Genomic DNA, 22,740 nt, shown 5'->3' on the forward strand with positions numbered 1-22,740 from the left:
TTCAGTCTACAAAACCGAGCAACAACATACAGTGCAATACAACATCAACAACTACTCAATGCTTTGATTCAGCTTTGCAACCAACATTTTACATAACATCAATTAAGTACTTCACAAATATATACCTTAAATGGCTCTATAACATGCTGGCAATGCCAGCATGGGGGTTGGAGGGTGGCTAACTTATATTTTTTGGGACCAACACATTAAATTGGTTGGGTTTTATACAATCTAAAATAGAAAACATTTGTAATGAGTACTTTATTTTGCTCTTTCGTATTGTACATCATGCTACCTTCAACAACATGGGGGTTAGTGGGTGGTTAACTTTAGATTTTGGGAACAACTGAAAACATTGGTTGGGTTATGTACAGTTTTATATTTTCATATATATAAAGATTCCACTTTTCTTTTCCTTTAATTGCTTTCTTTCTATATGATGCTTCTACAAACCCACCTATCGGCCTCCTGTTGCAGGCACTCCCCCTACAACTGCTAGTATTAAATTGTGTGAGGATAACCTTAACCTAACTAAAACTATATATAGAGAGAGCACAATAAGATAGTAAGATTGAATTAGGCTAATAGAACATTTATGCTTGTGCATGGAAGGAATATTTACATATTGGAGCTGCAATAAAAGTTAAATGCATGGAAGTGTAAAAATTGGTAATTATGATTTGAATTTGGGAATTTGTGTAATCAAAGAGAACTAAAGGCTAATATAATAACACATATTTAACACAATATTTCATCATTTACTAATATTTAACTATAATAATTTTTTTGATCAAAATGGACACAAAATTAAATGAAAGTATATACAATGTATAATAGTTTAATAATAATAATAACTTTAATGAATGAATAGTTAACAATTTAATTTAATAATATTATTACAATTTTATATAATTTATAAGGATAGAACTATTCATCAATAACAATAAAATAATAATTATTAAAAATAATATTTATTTTTTTAATTACATGTGTTATAGTAAATATAGAAAAAATTAAAATGTGAAAAATATTTATGTCATAATTCATTCTTCAATATTCAATTTGAGTTATATTACTCAAATTTTGTTTTCAATTTTTTAAAAGCTTTTATTTTAGTTAATTATTTTATATTGTTTTAACTTTATTCTAATGTAAATTATAAGATATAGAAGACAAAAATTTGAATATTAGGTGAAATTATATTCTTAATTTATTAAATGAATGTGGAGTGCTTTTTTAAAAATCTAAATCAATTATTTAATTAGCATCAAAATATTTTAATCATCTAAAAAATTGCCTAAAATAATTGATAGAATTTTTTTTTAATAATAACTAGTTAATAAAAATACAGATTGCAATAATACTAGTCTAACGATAAATACTAATAATATTAAAATCAAACTATAATATGTGACATTTTTGAAAACCCGTTTGACACCTTGGAGTCGTAAGGTTTTTATGCCGTTAAAACCCTAGTTAGGGTTTAATCCCGAAAGCATCGTTACAAGCATTTTGCTTCCTCTGATCTTAAATTTCATATTTTTCATCTAAAGGATTTATACCCTTATGGCCATAATGCCCCTGTTCTTCAAATCATCAAGCGCATTGAATTTACAGAAGAAAAATGGTCGGCTTGCATTCAGCAATCAGAGAGCAAAGGCGTGACAGGAAATCTGTATCTTCGGAAGTTACTGAGCTCGATTCATTTCTTTTAGACGAACCATTGACGGATAAATTTGACCCGCTTAGTTCACCATTGCAAGATTTTGAAGACTTGGGTTTTATAGACGATTGGATATGCGAGCCAGATTGCTTTGAAATGGCTGATACACAGACAAGTTTTGATAAAGATATAGCAGCAGCAAAAGAAATCACTGAGAGAAATAAGGTACGTGAAGAGTGTAGCCCAATTTCTTTTACATTAGAGGCTGCAGGTACCTCACCTAGTGATGTAGACAGTGTAGGGGTCATGATTGGAGAGGTTTGCTTGGATGGGGATAAAGGCATCCTGTCCGAGCACACATATTTGGAACACACAATAGCTCAAAATGAGTGCCGAAATGTTAAAAATGGGTGCCCAGATGGAATACGTGTTAAAACAGAGAAAAGTGGGTGCGAAGATGGAAAAACTGAGTGCCCCGATGGGTCAAGTAGTCTATCTGAAAAAGATGGAGGAATTTCAATGGGAAAATCAAAAAATGTAACTAGTTCTGGGGTTTCAGTAACTGGTCCCCTTCTTAGGCCAAAGGAAGAATGTGTTGAAAATGCCAACTCAGTTAAAAGAACATGGAACAATATGGAAATGAGTGTTCTGGAAAAGAATGACTCTAGCTTCGATTCGTTTAGTGGTTTCGAACACCGGGTAGATAATTTTGTGAAAAGTGAGGAATTCCCAATGGGAGAATCACATAATGTGGCAAACAAAGGCGATGGTTTATCTGAGATTTTGACCCCTGGTGCTACTCTTAGTTCTAATGAAGAAAATGCTGACAATACCAGTTTGATTCATGGCACAGGAGGCGGCATTCCTGAAAGGAGTGTTTTGAAAAACTGTGGGGTTCACTTAGATGAGCATAGAGGTTTTGAAAGCGCTGGACCAGATGCCCAGTGCCCAAGTGGTGAAAGTGAAGAAACATTAATGGAAACATCAAAAATTTTGACAATCAGTGGCAACGGTGTTTCTGGGCTTTCAGTGACTGGACATAATGAAGGCCATACCAACATAGTTCAGGGAATTGGGTATAACACTAAAAATGAGGTCAATGAGTTTAAAAATACAAAAGTGTCAAGAATAGACTATAGTGATGTCGAGAGCGGGGAGATAGTGAGTGAAGATGACGGGGAAGAATGTACTGGTCTTATGAAACCAGACTGTGAGGAATGCATTGATATGGTCGAACCAGACAGGGAGCACTGTATTGATATGGTAGAACTGGATGGTGAAGGTTGTGCTGGTATGGTGGAATCAGATAGTGACTATTGCTCCGATTCTTTGTTGGGCAGTGCTGACAGCGATTATAGTGAAGAAGATGAGTATGTAGGAGGGGAAGAGGAAGGAGAAATTAAAGTTGACAAAGGAAGAAGAAAATTGCATGTAGGAAGCTTGGATTATGATTTTGGCAGCAGTGACGACGAGGTTCCCAAGGGGCCTATACGGTCAAAGCATGAGCTTGAGGTAATTTTGTTTTATTTGCTCTAATGACATTTTCTGGACATATCATGTCCTGCAAAGAAAGTAATTACTCATTGTCTGTTTGATCAATTTGCTCTCAAAAAACTAAAGAGGAGTTTCCTATGTTTTTGAAAATTTAAATACACGCTATTCTGTCTTGTATATTTAGGTTCTGTCCTTTCCGGATGACTATGTGAATATTTTCTGCGTTCTTAAAAGATAATGCTGTCCACAGTTTGCAAACATTCTCTTACTTATTTTTTGTAGATGGCAAATTATTTTGTTAGATTATCGCAAAATCATGTTGATGAATAGCTGAAGATGCCACCCTTGGGGGGGCACTGGTAGCTCTTTGCAAACAGACCAAATGTGTTCACTTGTTGGAAAAAGTTAGTCATGCTTGCCCAGCCACCAAAGCCAAAGCCAACTATTAATACCCAACCTACAATGAATATGTTCAAGATGTACATAGCTGTCCAGCCTCGCAGGAAAAATGGAGGCTTTTCCACAGAGTTCTGTTGACATGAACATGGAAGAGTGATGTTAGGAACCTAGAAACATGAAAGCTTGCCCATAAAACACTCATCAATAACTTTTTAATCAGCTTAATCAAAGATAATTCCCACAAAACTATTTCATAGACTTCATTAACACATTTATGCTATTGTTTCCGAGATCAAATGCTCATAGGTTTACCTTTGTCTTTGTCAGTAAGAATGCTAATTAATAAACTAAAATTTTAAGAAAAACAGATTTATGCTGTCAATTCTGAAATCAGATGGTAACGTTAAATGAATGCTTTACCTCTGTTCTTCTGCAATAGGATTATTAAGATAAAGAGAGAGAATTGGCATAGTTTGTTTGTTAATGTTACAGCTAGGTCGGATCCCTTCTAGGGCCAACCTAGCACGTTTGGATGACTAATGGGCCCTTGGCCTTAGTCATGTCCTATAATACAATAATCATATCTCGCTTGAAACGTGTGGGGCTATTTCAGTTTTGGCGCCAACCTTATGCATCGAATTGTAATTATATATATTCTTCTTGCAAGCCGACTTGGGAAATTAAAAAGGGCTAAGTCGCCTATAAATACAAGGCATTAAGCATTGTTCAAACACATCATTCACTCAGTGATTATCTCCTATATTCAGCACTCACCAGCGAACCACTTCTGTGATCAACGAAGTACAATTCAAGGATAGCGGATCATCCTTGAGAACAGCAAATTATCCTTGAGAACAGCGAACATTACTTTGAAGACAGCGAACATTACCCTAGGAGCAGCGAACATATCTCTGAGACAGCAAACATCCTATTCTTGGAGATAAGTTCATCATTATGTGTATATCCTAGGTTGAAGATATTATTCTACTGTGCATAATTTACCGGTTCCAAATGCTTCATGTGCTGAAGGCTAAATTGTAAAGATACCTACTGATTATTGAATAATAAGATCTGAGAATTATAGCTGGGTTTTTCACCTTCAAGAGGGAGGTTTTCCCAGGGTATATTGGTGTTCTTTGTGCACATTGATTTGTCTATCTGTTATTGCTATCAAATTTGCTAGAGTCTGATCTAAAATTAAAATTGTTACCTGTCTGGCAAGAGCTGTCCTATAGGTGAACATATGTGCCATAGATGGTATAATGTAGACAGTGAAACTGACCAAGAGAGCACCAACTGCAGAATTGATAGGCCCAAAGAAAGGAAAAATAATTGCAAGGAACCAGATTGGGACCACAACAGGCAGCCTGGCCAACGTGCGGAGAAATATGCTCTTTGTATCATGCATGCCAATTACTTTCTCCCAAACAAAATATAAAGGAGTGCATGCAAACCCAAAGGTAATAAACTGTACAAAAGGAATACACGAGATATATTTCTTGTCGGTGGAAACAATTGGATTTCAGCAAGTCTGAAACAAATTAATAAATTTAAACTGGATGAATCTCTCAGCAAATTTAAGTCCAGATCCGAAAAAGGAAAAATAAAATATATACAGCAGCTGCCAAACAGGGCTTCAAGTACCTGGTGGATAAGCTTTAGGATGACTGCAATATCATGGAATGCTGACTTGGGGAGCAAAGAGAAAGCATTAGAATGATTCAAAAGCTCATCTCCAAATGCCCAGTAGACAGATATTGCAGATGGCAGAGTCAATGTCAATACATAGAGAGTTGCCAACAAGTAAATTGATTTGAATTTCTGAGGAATCCACATGGCATGCATTATTTCCCTGCAGGGAATAAAATTAAAATCATGTTACAACATATTAATCCAGCTAGTTCATCAAACTTAAGTTCAGGTGATAGGGGAAAAAAAAAAATTAATTAATTAACTAATATCCATGAATTATTGAAGTAGACCAACAAGGCTCAAGAACTACAGAAGCTACAATAGGTAAATGGAGCTTGGAAGTATAGCACGTTTCATTAGGTCAATAGTACGTGAGTCAAAAGCAATATCTAGGAAGCAGAAGGAGGCTGATAAGTGATGAAGAACTTACACCGTAACAGCATGACCTCCAAAAGTGTAAAGAATATTTGTGGATCCAGTAAAGTAAAGCACAAGTCTGGTTGGTGCAGAGTGTTTCACATCTTCAACCTATTTAATTGGAACACTGTTAGATATTCTTATGTAGTCTGTAACTAAAACTTTCATCAGTTTCATGTATAGAAAAACTACTATGCAGGATGTCCAAAAAATCTTTGGCAAATGAAGTTTGAACTACACTAGACTTTCAGTATCTATACCTGTCCATGAACAAGTGATGCAATTGTCATGTACCATGCTGTGTATGTTGTCATTTTTAGTCCAATAAATGACCAAATTCGATAATTATGGAAAGATGGAATAAAGACTGTGGTTGCACAACAAGCTCCAAAGATGTATGTCCAGGTTCTCTTGTCCAGATTATCATTTATATAATATATGTTACTGTAAACAAAGCAGGCCTCAGCACCATAAATACAAAAGCAAATACAAGAACCAGACGGTTAACATTTTGGGTGTGAAGCAAAACCCCCCAAAAAACTTGACTAGAAAAAATACTTAAATTAAAACCAAAGTTACATGGACACGGATATGGTATCGGATATGGATACGTCTATTTTTTAAGACCGCCAATATGGATACGGCTATTTTTTAAGACCGCCAATATGGATACGGCTGGATACGTCATTCATTAAAAACACATACACATATATTTAACACAGTTTTCTAAGTTATTCGAGGAGATTCTCATTACTTCAAAAGCAATATAGACACATAATTGCTACATAAATAATGAAAGTTGATTTGACATTTTACAACATGCAAAAATAGTAGAGTTGCATTGGAAGATAACCCAAAAAATGGGTCAGTGAAATAGAAAAACATTTCATCCGTCTTTCTCATTTGGTGTAGGTTTTGTTAATATCAATTTTTTTTTAAAATGCATGAATGAAGTTTTTTAAAATTAAATTTTGGAAGATTTACATCAAATTTTAAAAAAAATCAAATCGCATTAGTATCTAGCATGGTTGGAAATCAACGATTTTTGGGCATGTGTGGGTACATTATTCGACGTGTATCCGGGCTGTATCGGATACATATCCATTCTGGAAATGGGAATGGATACGGGGATACGCGTTCCCAGTGAGGGACAAAGGAGTTTCCGGCAACTCTGATTAAAACCCTAAAAGTAAAGCTTACCTGGCACAAGCTATGAGCTGTATGACAGATCCAAAGAGAAGAAATGTACAGTTAAAGGCAAGGCCAATGGCTTTCCAATAGGCTCCCAATAGACCATCTAGAACCTCAAACCACTGCAAAGGACACAATAACACCTGTAAGTGTGCTGTGCTGATATCAGTGCCAATATTAAATTGCGAACTTGTGTGAAATCTCCTTCAGTTTCTACTTGGTCTGGTCTTCATCTATACACAATATTATTGCACAAAGGAGAACTGGACAGTAAAACTTGTAGTGACTCAGAAGAAAATGATCAAGCAGTTGAGTACCTGATTGCATGAAGTATCACTCTGCTATGCTGAGGCAAATTTTTGGGCGATTAATAATATGATTTCTGTCTATATGTGTTGATGAAATGTGATGCTTTGTATAAATAGGTCCTATGGAATTATTATACTTTTTCTTTGTATAAATAGGTCCTATGGACTTATCCTTGATATTTGGCATCAATGAAGTTTGCATAGCGCTTGACACAGAACCCTCGAGTTCAACTCGGCAAGACAATTTGTTTATAAACTAGCCTACATCTGGATCATTATATACCTAGAGTTAAGTCAACAGAGAAACCCTCAGTCCTCTTGTTATTATAGAGTTCAAGAGAGATTCTACAAGATTATTCAAATCTAATCTCTCCAGGACCAGCATCACTTAAGGGTTCTACCGTCTACATGTTATAGTCTCATAGCACAAGAGGTATCCTGCCGTCTGCTGACATCATAGTGTAACTCTCATAGAACAAGAGGTTTCCTGCCATATACTGCCATCATAGTGTAACTCTGATATTAGCATTTTTCGGTGAATCTCTACGTAAAATTCCTTAAGCTTTTCTGAGATGTACAACCTGGGCATGATATCTATCCATCTGGTAATAATAGTGTTTGAAGATTCTGCATGTTAAGTAGATCCCTATGGCTTTGTGGTCAACTAGTTATTTGTAATCTCTTTCTGGTACTAAGATTACTTTAAGGCTCTGTAAATGTCAAACAGATTCCTTTTGACTTCGTGGTTAGTTGTTGTGGGTAATAGATATGGGCTGTACGCTGATTACACCAGAGGCCTCTGAACCCATAAGATTGCAGAATGCTGTACTATAAATGGGTTACTTTGGCTTGTGGTTAGTGTACTCTGTATCAGTGCAATTTGTGGATGTCATAAGCACTGGTAGCATCCAATCTAATCCCACCAGATTGTTGTGAGAGAGAGAAAGAGAGACAGAGTTAGTCAGGGGATGTTCCCTGGCACAATGTCAGGGATATGCAGCCATTTTGAAAATTATTCCACTATTATGTTGGGATTTTTATCCACGCAAAAAATGGTCTTCACTAGTTTTTTGGAATTGACCTTAGGACCACTGACTTTTGCCCCCACATCATATCCCAAAGTTAGATTTTTCCACAAAATTACCTTTGTATATACCCGCACAACTACCCAAAGCCACATCAAGAACCCAACCACAAAACTATTGAATAAGTAGCCCTTACAAGATTTGGGTTTGAGAACCTCATCTCCATTTAATCACAGATTAAACTACAGCGTTGGGGCAATTCTGTCAAGTATTCCCGGCCATGGAATGCCGACCAGGCAAACCACTGGCAGAACTCACCTTAACAGGTCAGGAAGTAGCCCTAGCAAACCCAACGGTTAAAAAGTTTAGACTTTACTGAGATAATCACCTGAATAACATGGTTCTCCTTCTCCTTCCTGCTCTGGTACTCAACAGAAAGAACACTAATCAGATAAGCTGTCCAGGTACCCATGAGGCCATAGAATATTTGGAACAGGACCCCAGACACCATTCCAAGCTGTGAGAAGGAGTATGGCAGAGTTAGGAGCACTTGGGCCACCTGCAAAATCCCACAGTCCATAACTTATCACAACATGCCATTAACATTAAATGAGGCAAATGAACAGAACAGAGCATAACTCATTGGACACAAGAAAATCCACAACACCCACATGCCTAAACTTTCAAGAACACAACCAACAAAACCCACATCCCTTAACGTTCAATGACACAACCAAAGACATCCACATCCCTTAACTTTCGATACCACAACCAACTATGATGTTAGCATTGCCACACTGCAGGAGTTATACAGTTTGAAATATGCATAGATATTAAGTATTAACTGATACACTACTGTCCTATGTAATTATATGAAAATGACACAATACAGACTGAAAACTAACACACAACATGACATTTGCCCAGATTGGGGGGATGGGTCTGTGCACCTGGTTTGATGCACAGCTAAATCAGGCATCGTAAATAGAACCCCCATGCCAGAAGAAGCTCTTAATGGTCCCTTTAATGGATGCCTCATCAGTACTCTTATTCTGTAAATCCTTCCCCTCCACCTCCATCTCTCCATAATTAGCCACAATGGCTTCTTCTGCCTGCTTTTGTGTAACCATCTTCATCAGGAAACAGTAAAAGAGCTCAAGATCTGTCGTTGCAGCAATATGTTGACTCAATCGAGCAAAACATACACCTTGAGCTGCCAAAGGAAGGATTCTAGGTGAATTGAGGCAATAAATTCTCAATGTAGCCTAAATATCCAGAAGCAGGATTGTTATTCTTGTTCTTCACCACAGCTCAAGAGAACATACATACTTATTGTATATATATGTTCTCTAGCGGTGTATGTCTTGCTATCTAACTTGAGCTCCTACTGCTTCTGTTGTTTGACAGGATATCCCAACCAACCAAACAATAATACTGTTACCAGAAGAATAGAGAGCTCTTGACTATTAGAAATTAAAGAGAGTAAAGCGGCCTTATCATAATTTTTTTAAAACAAAATATATTGCTTGCTTTGTTTGGCATTGTTGCCGTCATGCAAAGCAGCAGCCTAGAATGAGTAATACTCATGTCATGATAATGAGTCTGCTCTGGGCCTAGGCATGCGGATGTGCATAATTATTAGTGTCACCCACAGCACCCTAACACTAAAGGCAGCAGGGTGACATCAGGCTAGAGAAGAAGGGGATAGTGGGGCTTAGGTGGTAAAGTATAGTTGTTTTTCACATTGTAGAATACTGCTTGCATTAGCTTTCAAAAAATGCTTCCTTGCATAGAAGCAGGGTTACTTTTTTCACCAAAGTGCGAATGCCTGCTGTTTGGGAATTTGTGTCCCATATTAGAGTTACCTTTGTGATGTCTATCTGACCTTAACACGCTTCTGTTATCAGGGTGTCTTTAGCCTCTTCTGATTGTTACACAATGTACTGTAATTAATGACTTTTGCATGCAGAAGTCTTCTTACAAATTTAATGCGATGGAGGATTTACACAAGAAATTGGTGTATTACTTATCCACCTAATGCTGATCTGTGAACTCTTAAAGCATAGTAATATTCAGGGAATATTGAATTTTTTAAAAGATTATTCACAAATTTCTGATTAAAATTTTAACCATTTTTTCACTCTTCTTGTGAATTTGTTTATGTCCTGCATGATTCAGTGCTTTTGGATTCAGGCAAACCATTTCTCCATTTATGATCTTGTCCAAGTAAAAAGGTTTTATTTTTAAAGTTAATATTTGAGGGAATGTATTTGAAGTTAATATTTGCCATGATGAAAAGCATGTTGTTGTTGTGTTCAATTTTTTTTAATGTAAATGATAATGCTAGTTACATGTCAAAGAGCTATTTTGTTACCCCCATGTAAAATTTGGATCATCCTTGTCATATAAATTTTGAATTATGCATGTTTTATTTTTTTGAATTATCCATGTCAATCAAGTTCTTACTGTCAGTAAGACAGTTTTAGGTTGTTCTTTTACGGTGCTAAGGAACCTTGATTCATCAATCAAGGTGTGCGTAAGCTTTGACAGTTATCTTAATTTATAATGTTAGCAAGATGTGTTGTGATTGAACAATTTAGTTCTATGTAGTGTAACCTAGCATTCTTGCATTTATTGACTTTTATAATTGATATCTTATTTAAAACTTATGACACTATAACATTTTAGTACAAGAATGCAAGTTAGTTTATCATCAATAATCAACTGAGAAACAACATACCTAAGTTATCAAGCCACTGTAGCATGAGGGTAAACCCACACAATTGATCAAGCATTAGGAGAATATATATAGTTAAAAGGGGAAGTTCATAAATTGGTAATTTTAGCTGTTCTTCTCCTTAATCTCAGCATCTTAGCCTTCTTGTTCTTCTAAAGATCGGTTTTCACTGTTAAGGAATTTAGATCAGAGATAGAGAATACAACAGTCTGGTAATATGTAGTGAGGATAGACTTTAATAAGATCAGTGCAATGAATATGTTTTACCTCTGATATATATATATATAACTCTAACTATTAATCTTCTAAGATAATATCGACAGCTTGCTGGTTCGTGAAACTGCCACAGTTATTGGTTTTGGTTCACAGCAAGTGTCAATGCCTATAAATAAAAGGATGAAGAGTCATGTCCATGTAGGGGCATGACTTCTATGTGGCTTATGCCATGTAGAGTCATGACCCTACGAGGACATGACCCTTCGTTCAATGTCGTTATATATTACTTGCTTCAATCTGAATGAAGCTATATCCTTAACACTCCCTCTTAGCAAAAGAGGATTGAATTTCATAATTAAGTTTTAAGGAACAACATTCTAGATATACACATTCATTTGACATGATCATTCACTCAGTAACACTTACTAGTGAAATACTTCATATCTCAGAGAGATATGGATTATCTGATATCTAGCACTTTGGGACAACAACTACTTGAAGTCTTATCAGATTACAACCTTGATTCTAGTGACAATTGTAACTTTGTCATTATCACAGGTGAAATAATTTTAGTATCATGATATCTGACACATTCCGGGACAGCAAATTAATGTAGTCAATCATGATATGATTGTTATCATAATTTCTAACATATTTCGGAAAAATCATTTAATGATAACAATTCAATAATTCATCATAGCAAATTTAGTATCAAGATTTCCGGCACATTCCAGGACATCAACTTAATGTAGTCAATCTTGATAACAGATCAGGTTATTGTGAAAGTCGTCACCTTACAATAGCGATCTTACACTTGCATCACATGAAAGATCGTCACCTTCCATGACATAGCACATACATGCAATATTGCATTCAAGATATTCATGAATATATCAATTACATATGATTAAGATTGATATCAGAAATTTCCATTATAATTTAGTTTTACCAAGTTTACCTCTAAAGTACTCCACTTTCAACTTTGCAATATGTCGGCACTTTGCTCTTCAATGCTGATGTAGGTCAATTTGATGACATCTCTGTCTACCATATCTCTTATGTAATGGTATGGGATTTCTATATGCTTGGATCGATTATGAAAAACTGGATTTACAGAAAGTTTGATGCAGCTTTGATTATCACAGTGAATCACAGTGGGGTTTAGGGGCTTCCCAAATAGTCCAACTAGCAATTTCCTTAACCATACTGCCTCACGTGCTCCCATGGAGGTAGCCATATATTTGGCTTCAGTGGAACTTTGAGCAACTGCTAACTGTTTTCTGCTAAACCAGGATATCATAGCTGATCCAAGACTAAAGCAACACCCCGTTGTGTACTTTTACGATCAATGGAACTTCCGGCCTAGTCGGAATCAGAATACCCTTGGAGTTGTATCTCAACATTTTTATACTTCAGGCCAAGTCCAATAGTGCCACGCAAGTATCTCAGAATATGCTTAGTAGCCATTAGGTGAATCTTCTTAGGTTCGCATATGAAATGACTTAACACATTGGTTGCATAACAAATATTAGGGCGAGTGTTTACCAGGTACATAAGAGATCCAATAATTTGTCTATAGTATGTAGGATCTGTAGGTTTTGAATCTATTGCTTCACTTTTGAGCTTATGAAGATTTGTTTCCATTGGAATGGATAGAGGCTTACAATCTATCATACCAAATCTGGTCAGGATATCAGTGGTGTATTTTCCTTGATTTAGGAAAATATAATTTCTCTTTTTGCTATACTTCTAGGCCCAGAAAATAGTGCAGTAGACCTAGATCCTTCATATCGAATTCAGCCACAAGATCTTGTTTGCATTTTGCAATGAGGTGATCTTCTCCTGTTATCAACAAGTCATCAACATAGAGAACAGGTATTAACATGTCACCATCTGATATTTTGAAGTATATGTTAGAGTCTGCTTCATTTTTGGAATATCCTAGTTTGGAGAGATAACTATCTATCCTTCCGTACCATGCCCTGGGAGCTTGCTTAAGGCCGTAGAGAGCTTTTTTTAGTCTACACACATAGAGATTTATATCATGTGTAGCAAAGCCTTCAGGTTGTTCTATATATACTTCTTCCTCAATAACACCATTCAAAAATGCGGTCTTCACGTCCATTTGGTGTATCTTCCACCCTTTGGAAGCTGCAATGGCAATGATGGTTCTTACAGAAGTATATCGGGCAACTGGAGCAAATGTCTCTTCGTAATCAATTCCAGCCTTTTGAGAGAACCCCCTGGCAACGAATCTGGTTTTGTGTTTTTCAATACTACCATCTGGTGCATATTTGATTTTGAATAACCACTTTGATGAGACAACTGATTTGTCTTTTGGTCTAGGTACAATGTCCTAGACATCATTTTTTAAGATAGATTGGTATTCCTCAATCATTGCATCTTTCCAAGCTTGACATGTTAAGGCCTCTTCAACATTTGATGGTTCAGATTTTGTAAGTTCGGTAATGAGTGCAACATAGCATGATTGACTTCTTGTTTTCTTATTCTCTTTGAATATTTCATCGGGTTCCACATTATTTTCTTCAATCATCTTTCTTGCCCATGGTGGTCTTTTCTTATTGTTAGGATTTTCAATATTCTCAAAATTTGGTGATTGAAGTTCATGATTTTCTATGCTATTCTCCCTTTGATTTTCAATTGTAGGATTTTCATCTGATTTTGCGATTAGACCATCTTTTGCACTTAGAGATAGTTTATAAGCAGCATCTTCTTCAAATTTGACATCTCTACTGATTTCAATAAATCTTCGTCCTTTAGTGGTTTCATTGTAGCCAACAAATATGCCTTTCTCCTCGGAGGGTTCTTGTTTGGTTCTCTTTTCTTTAGGAACGTGAATATACACGTGGCAACCAAAGATTCTTAGATGGCTTAAATCTGGTTTATTTCTTGTAAAGGCTTCTTCCGGTGTTATATTCTCTAGGATTGAATGAGGGCATCTGTTTTGAATGTACACAGCTGTATTTGAGGCTTAAGCCCAAAATGAGATATGTAGATTTTGATTATGCATCATTGCTTTAGTAGCTTCGATGATGGTTTTGTTTTTTCTTTCTGCAACTCCATTTTGTTGAGGATTATAAGGTACAGTACACTCCCTCTTAATCCCAACAAAAATGCAGAATTCTTAAAAATTTTCAGAGATATATTCACCCCCATTATCTGATCTTAGAGTCTTTATTTTCTTCCCAGTTTGATTTTCCACTAGGGCCTTAAATTCTTTAAATTTCAATAACACTTCATTTGATTCTTTGAGTTTTATGAAATAGATCCAAGTTTTCCTAGAGTAATCATCAACAAATATCACGTAATACAAGAATCCCCCTAGTGATGGTAATGACATTGGACCACACAAATCAGTGTGGACAAGTTCTAGTACAACTTTTGATTTTTGTTCACTTGAGGGAAAGGACCCTTTTGAGTTCTTCCCTAGAGCACATCCTTTACAAGTTCCAACATGATTAGATTTTAGATTGGGTAATCCTGTGGTAATTTTTCCTATAGAAGGTAGGGCACTAAATCGAAGATGTCCTAATCTTCTATGCCAAATTTCATTAGAGTTCGATACTTCATGATTTAGTGCTTGTTTTTGAGTATTACATAATTTGTATAAACTACCATCTCTAGATCCTATAGGAATGGCATTCTTTATGTTAGAGTTTTTAGGCGAGAGTAGAACTTTATCTTCATGGAAGGTGACACGATATCCTTGATCAGCTAGTCCTGAAATAGAGACCAAATTCTTTTTGATACCTGGTACAAAGAGAACATCTTTCAATTGTAATGTAACTCCTGTTCTTAATTGAATTGAGCAGGTCCCAATTCCTTTCACTGGATAGGTAGAATTGTTTCCTATTGTAAGTTCTTCAGTTGAGTGGCCTTTAAAGATTTCGAATTGATCTCTAAAACCGGTTATGTGTCGAGATGCTCCACTGTTGATTATCCACATATGTTTGTTTGAGTTTAGTTTGCTTGATAAGGCTAAGAAAAATAGAGGATTCTCTACTTCCTTGATTTCAACTATGGTTGCTTGAGCTTTCTTTCTTTCTGGGCAGAACCTGTGAGTGTGCCCAAATTTATCACACTTGTAGCATTGAATCTTGGAGAAGTCTTTGCTTTTGTGATTATTTCCTCTCTTCCCTTTGAACTTCCTTTTCTTCCCTTTGTTGCTTGTGTTAGCATGTAGTGCTTGAATTTCTCCCCCTTTGTTTGGACCCAATCCTCTTGTGATTAGTTGAGATTCTTCTCGAGTACAATCATTCTTGAGTTGATCGAATTTTGGTAGTGTCGGACGAGCACTAATGCCTTGAATAAAGGATTCCCAACTGGATGGTAATCCCTTAAGTGCTATTAGAGATAGCTCCATATCATCTATATTATTCCCAATAGTTGACAATTGGTCTTTTAATTCTGAAATCCTCCTTTGTTCATGTAGATATGCATTAATTGCCGTTTTAAAGTGAGCAATCTGCTTGCATTATTTATTTCATATGAGTTTTGAATGGTCTTGAACATATCATAAGCTGTAGTTAGTTTTGAGATGGTTGGGAGAATGTGATCTTTAACAGCATCAATTATGATTTTCTTAGCCTTGTTGTGTTGTCTTTTCTAGGTTGTTTTCTCTGGCTCGTCTTCAAGCATCTTAGCATCTTCTTCTATGTATGCATCTAGTTCGAGTTCTTGAAGAATTGCTATTATTCGAATTCTCCATGAGACGAAGTTGGATGCGCCTTCGAGTCTATCCTCCACTCTAACACTGTTCACCATGATTGTTTTTTCCTTTGATTCTGAGTGCAAGTCTGAATTTTTTTTGGAAAAGAGGTGTCACTATTTTATTATTCCTCTACCAATGTGGCTTTGATACCATGTTAAGGAATTTAGATCAGAGATAGAGAATACAATAGTCTGCTAATATGTAGTGAGGATAGACTTTAATAAGATCACTGCAATGAATATGTTTTACCTTCGATATATATATATATAACTCTTAACTATTAATCTTCTATGATAATATCGACAGCTTGCTGGTTCGTGAAACTGCCACAATTATTGGTTTCGGTTCACAGCAAGTGTCAATGCCTATAAATAAAAGGATGAAGAGTCATGTCCACGTAGGGGCATGACTTCTACGTGGCTTATGCCAGTCCACGTAGGGGCATGACTTCTACGTGGCTTATGCCACATAGAGTCGTGACCCTACGGGGACATGACCCTTCGTTCAATGTCGTTATATATTACTTGCTTCAATCTGAATGAAGCTATATCCTTAACTTGTTGGTGTTGGAAATAAGCCACACCCGAATTGACGATGGACTGGTCCAAGAGGGGCCAGGAGCTCAGTGGTAGAGCACTCCAGCAGCGTATGGAAGGTCCTAGGTTCGAGTCCTAGCTGGTCCATGTCTCAACATGGTATTAGAGCCAGGTCCAGGCTAGGAGCCCCAAGTGCACGAGAGGTGTGGCTTAAGGCGGGGTGTTGGTGTTGGAAATAAGCCACACCTGGACCGACGATGGACTAGTCCAAGAGGGGCCAGTAGCTTAGTGGTAGAGCACTCCAGCAGCGTATGGAAGGTCCTAGGTTTGAGTCCTAGCTGGTCCGTGTCTCAACATTCACTAGTGCAGTATGGGAAAGGACTAGACCAATAGCATGAGGACCTCCTTAATTCACAAAATACACAAAATAAGCATAGATCCATGATACGTGTTCAAATATATAAGATACGCATTATGGTAATTAATTACATAGCGACATGAATGTTTAATATAAAAAGCCAATAACATGGCAGATCATTAGGAAACGTAATCCCTTATATTAGTTCGTGAGTGTTGGATATTTTGTCATTGATGTCAAACGATGATGATTCAAGGTCGTATAAATCTTAGAGTATTTCTCAAAGTAATAGATTGAGCTGCCTGGTTGTCTTCTTGAGGTGCTTGAGCTGGTTGCTTGTGTGTTTCAGCTGCTTGATAGTTTGCTTGAGCTACTTGGTTGCTTACTTGAGCTGCTTGCTTGTCTACTTCACCTAGCTGCCTGTCTACATCAGTTGGCTGCTTGTTTGTGCCAAGTCATATCTTATGCCATGCCATTGTTTGAATCAAGGTTGAAAAACATTTTCTTGACAATAACTCTTTTGGGCCAAGATTTTTGAAAAATTGGGACTTGGCAAAAAAATGGGGAAAAATTTGGCAATAAATCTGCAAATTTATCAAACATTTGAAAACATATAATTTCTTAAAATAAAAAAACACACACACATACTCTAAATTTATAGAACATAATAACATATTACTGATTTCCATCATATATAAATCAAAGTTTGAGTCAAATACATTTCATATACCAAAAAACAAGTGCAACCTCTGAATAATTTTGAGTGAAATACATATTGTAGAGTTTAAACCACAAAACAAATACAATCTTTGAATACATATTAAGTTCAAGCTTTCATATCAATGAAAATTAGAAACCCTCATTTTTTCCTTTGTCGTCGTCCATGTGTCCTTCTCCCGTGCGGAAATGATCGGTGACCACTATCTTTTGCGGTCAAAAGTGTAATGCATACCGAAAAAAAATTAGGTTTCCGTTTTGACTTAAAAACAAAATACGGTTTTTTTTTTTAATGTAGAGATTTAGCGCTTTACTTTCGATTTTTTCACGATTTTTTCTAAAAAAACTCATCAATTTTTTACATTAAATCTCTGACAATTTTTTGATAGATTTAGTCATTTACGTTTTTGATTCGCAAAAAATTGTGATTTAGTTGATATTTTCATCACTGGTTTGAATAATCAAGGGATTGATTTCTATAAACTTTTAAATGTGGCGGCTTGTTTGAAGTATGCATTGCATATATTCCCATTTATACTTGGCATTATTTATTCTTCCTATCTCTTGTTGAATGGCCCAAGTTTTTTGTAACATTTTGTATGAGTTTGGCACTTATTTAAGGGATGCATTTCTAATAAATCAAGCATGATGGAGCCATTTTTTTGGGCGTTTTCTTTTGAGGTCTACTGCTGTCGTGTTTCCTTGGTCAGCAGCTTTAGAAATCTATGTTTGGCGTATTTCTTTGGAGCAAATTCATTAATTTGTTCTTTCTCTTATAATGTGGTGGCTTTGATTCCCTATAACGTTTTTCCAACACTTAAGATTCAAATGAAGATTTGTTGTGTGGGTTGGTATTGGAAAACATGTGTATCCTGAATGAGACTATCGTATTCTTTTTAAGGAAAAAGTTATTGGGGGAAAGAGAAGGTACACTAGTGTTGGAATTCTTTGCTTGTTGTTTTTGTGCATTATCGAAGTAGCTTTAATATCTGCAATGGAATTGTGGTTGTGTATGAAGAATAGAAAAGTATTGACATGGTGGTTGGCACGATATTCCTTCTTCAAGATGTGCATGAGAACTTACCATATACTGGGTGTTAAATATACTAGATGATGATTAGGATGAGGTTTTTTTTGGTCATTTTGATGAATGAAGAATATTGCAACCGTCTTCTGTTTTTGTGAGAATTTATAGAGTATTTGCTAAGTCACGACTGTGTATGATAGTGATAAAAATGGAGTTTTTTTTTTTTGATTGATTGAGCTATAATGGAGTCATGGCTTCTTGGAAAATGCAGATGTGAAGCCGTTTTTTGTTTTAACATGTTTGTACATTGATGAAGTCTTCACGACTAGGCTATGAAACGTTAGAGATATTGTGGGAGTATTTTGTAAAGTATAGACGAGTTCATCAAAGTTGTGTATGGGGAGTATAGTTGAGTTTATTTGAGATGCGTATGAAAAAAGACTGGTGTGAGATGAAAGAATATTATTGTTTTGGTCTAATGTGACTTGTATTCATTGATACATCTACTGTTGAAAATACAAAAATGCTGTGTAATTTTTGGATTGAGATTGAAGTTCTAAGAAGTATTTTGAGTTTAAGTGTATTTTTTGAGTTGGTGCTCAAATTGAGGTTGGTGCCTTAGTTGGCTGGAGTTTGTGCGTCAGTTGTTAGGAGTTGGTGCTTTGAGGTTGGTTGGTACTTGTTGTGACGTATTCACACATCGCCCCATTGCAAATGGGGACCCCTGCTTTTTGCTCTCTAGGGTTTGTTTTCTAGGTCTTTTAGGGTTTAGTCTGTTAGCCTTTGCATGGTGAGTGCTGTCAGGAGGATCACTGGATGGCAGGCTTTGCTTGAGCCAGGGTGAGTCCACATGGCCCCAGAATTAGGGTTTCTTTGAAAATCTTCCTTAGGGCTTGGTTTTGCTCTTGTTACTAATTGTGTCTTGCTTGGTGAGTGAGTATCATTCTTGATATTGATATTGTTGAAGAAATGGTGAAATCTATGGGTCGATTCAACAATTTGCATGGTCTCTATACTTCTCAAATTTGATTTCATGTTATTAGATGAGTGGAAGAAATGTGTTTGACTGATGGCGAAATTTGTATATCCATACTACTAGCAGTTTGTTGATTGCAGACTTGCCCTGTGTACTCAACTGGAATCATCCAGCTTAAGCTTAACTTCAATTGTCGCTTCTTCATTGACATGCATCAGCTTGATGGTGTCTATGCCTGTAGCGATGATCTGAACATCATAAAGCTTTCCTTCGAAGATCGCACTAACCTTGTGGAGATGGTCCTGGGATGTCAAAACAAGACTTACTTAGAATTTCATCAAAGGTCATTCATTGCTCCTACATTCTTAGTGTCAGAATTAGATTCTTCCCTCGCCCTCGTCCTTTTTTTTTTTTTCTTTCAAAATCTAGACTAGTGAAATCTTGTGTTCCAGCAATATTCAAAGCAAATCAAACGTTTAGTCATCAAGTGTAAGTGCCCTTGTGATTCTAGCAAAATCACATGATACCACAAAGAGCTTATCCACGAGTAGAGAACCTACATACAAGAACCTTGGAGTTGCCTCGACTGATCCTTCGGTGAGATCTTCAGCAGTCGGGAAACTTTGCTCAAGAGAGGATAAGGTACCTTTAGGTATTTTATTCTGTGTTTGCATGTGCATGAAAAACACATCAACAGAATTGGCGCTCGAAGGAGGGCCTGATTGCGATGAATGCCTAAACACCTGAAAATCCAGATTCTATCAATTCATAATTTACAAGGAGTAATCTTAAGGACTTTTTTACCCTCCTCCTGCGCTCAACAGAATTGGCGCTAGAAGGAGGGCTGAGCATTTGAACGTTGGATCTTGTCAAGTCACATTGCATTTGAAGAAATCATTTGAAGGCTTTTTACCCTCCTCCCACGCTCAACAAAATTAGCAGTGTCTGACAGTGAACGTGAACTCTTGAATCCAAGGAAGATCAATGGATAGCCTTTTCTCAAACACTCGACGAAAGTGATACAAAGAAGGAAGGTGATCGCTGGGTCGTCAGTTGGACTTGCGAAACAAGGAAACAAGCTGGAACCAATTGAGCTTTCAAGTTGAATCTGAGATATTCAAGATCTCTCTTATTCCGGAAAATCCAAAAAAGTGAAAAATAGAAAATCCAAAAAAAGTGAGAAATAGAAAATCCAAAAGAAGAGTGAAAAAGTGAAAAACCAAAAAAATAAAATAAAATCTAAAAAATGAATGATTTCTCGATGGAGTGACAACAGTTTCACAATGAGCAACAAGTTGATTTTCCTCAACTTTGGTGGAGATTAGATATACAGCTTTATCCACGCAGATTGTCCGAGTTTGCAAGGCCAGGGCAGTGTCGAGTCCATGAGACAGAGGAACATGATGAAATGCATTGTTTGAAGTACTTATCAAGAATTGAATCGGTAGCACAAGGAAAGATCTTCTTTTGGGATGTCCCCAGACCAAAGGCAGAAGAAAGCAATTTCAGTGTCCCAGAAACCAAAGATCCTCTTCTGAGCTTCTTGTGGATGATCGAGAGTCAACTCATTTTGAATGGTGAAATGCATTTAGAGAACACATTACTACCATTGTGGTGTAGAATTCACAGCTCACCTCACTCTGAATTTACTTGCTCAATATGTGAAATGGCTATCAATCAAGTCAGAAACCAGTTTGGAATGCTAACTTTGTTCGAGGAAGAATGCATCATGAACAGATCTTGGGGTACACATCTCGCAGCTGAATTCAAGAGGACCTATGAACAAGACATTGTTCCAGCATCTGATTGTGAGAAGGATCAGTTGTACGTTGACGATACAAATGCACCTGAGGAACAATGTATTACAGTGGATAGCTCGCAATGCCATGCACCTGAAAGGAATATCATGAAACAAAAGTTGAAGAATCAGTTGAGAATACTCAAACAGTAATAAAGGAAGATCTAGGAGTTGAACAAGCAATTAAAGGAGAAGGTGACTCATTCCTTGAAGAATTCTCGTTTATGCTACAAAAGGAGATCCTTGAGATTGAATTGCAGGAGGTTTCAAATAGCATCATTGAAGAAGACAATCAAGTTGAGATGTTGAACAAGGAAATACAAATCATCATAAGTGAGCCCAGGTATGAAGAACAATTCAAAGGGGCGCTTAAAGATTTCATCACCATCATACTATTTGAGGAAGCACTGAAGGATCATATAGAGGAAGCACAAGTAGAATCACTGCCAAATTTTTTTCAAGATAAACAAGCTATGGTGAGTGATGCGATCCATCATCAATTGCGACCTCCCGAGACATCGCTCGAGGATGAGACATCACCTGAGATTATCTTTGATCAACTAGAGGAAATGTTTGAGGCTCAGTCCATCAGGGAGTGCTTGCTTTTTGAGGATATGCTAACAAAATTTCATGAAGATGCTTGGTTTATGCAAGATGTCTCAATGAAGGCAAAGAATGTTGAGCTATTTGAAGGGGCGCTAACCTTATTCAAAGAAGAACTTGTATATAAAGATCAACATGTTGTGGATGCTTGTGGAATTGTTCATCATCTGTGGCGACCTCTTGAAGCAGTTGGTGACCTCGCTTCCGACAATGTAGTGCCATCCGAGCCTGAAATATGCCAGGTTGTCTCTTTCCTTAATCCTAGCCTTGAAAGTTATTATGATTTTGATTATGGGGATTTTGGGAAAACAACTTGCATCTGGATTGATCATGGTCCTAACGAATTACCCCAGTTGATCATTTTAAGTAAAAACTTTCTTGAATATGAGAGATGCATGGTGAGAGCTTGCTTTTTTGTGTTTAAGGATGAATTTGCTCGACTGAGAACCATCACCTTTGCTATGCTCCTATTGCACAACCTGAGAAATCATGTAAAGTCATGTATATATTTTGCTTCTTTGAGTCGTGTTGAGTCGAGGAGTCTTGTATATAGTTTTTAGAGTAGGTTTTCCTTTCGTGTGTCTTAGCTTAGAAGCTTTTGAGCCTTGTTTTTAATTTGCCTTGGGTCATTTGACTCATGATCTTGGGTAGTTCAGTCTTTTGCTTTCTTTAGATAGTTTGCTTTTTGGTGTGCGCTTTAGCTTAGTTTGCTTTTGGGTCAGTCGTTTGCTTTAGTTTAGGTGTCTTGAGTAGGAGCCTCCGTTTGTAAGAAAGGTGTTTGTGTTGTTTCTCACACGCTGGCAATATCCTGGATCTTATGTTAGACTCATTTCTTAGATATCTATTCATGA

The 22,740-nt window shown here is 36.6% G+C and overlaps 1 protein-coding gene and 1 pseudogene across 2 annotated transcripts in view; one reads left to right on the forward strand and one right to left on the reverse strand.

The window, feature by feature from the left end:
* Window positions 1-1,421: 1,421 nt before the first annotated feature.
* Window positions 1,422-22,740, forward strand: part of LOC131046457 (uncharacterized) — a 75,941-nt gene continuing 54,622 nt past the window's right edge. For both annotated transcript variants that reach the window (XM_057980208.2, XM_057980209.2), the window contains exon 1: window positions 1,422-3,175. In XM_057980208.2, the coding sequence (XP_057836191.2) occupies window positions 1,625-3,175 (1,551 nt within the window). In that variant the 5' untranslated portion in view covers window positions 1,422-1,624. The remainder of the gene's footprint in view (window positions 3,176-22,740) is intronic.
* LOC131857114 (auxin transporter-like protein 4) lies at window positions 3,472-9,585 on the reverse strand (annotated as a pseudogene).

Source organism: Cryptomeria japonica, chromosome 7 (genome assembly GCF_030272615.1).
Source record: "Cryptomeria japonica chromosome 7, Sugi_1.0, whole genome shotgun sequence".
Classification (NCBI taxonomy): domain Eukaryota; kingdom Viridiplantae; phylum Streptophyta; class Pinopsida; order Cupressales; family Cupressaceae; genus Cryptomeria; species Cryptomeria japonica.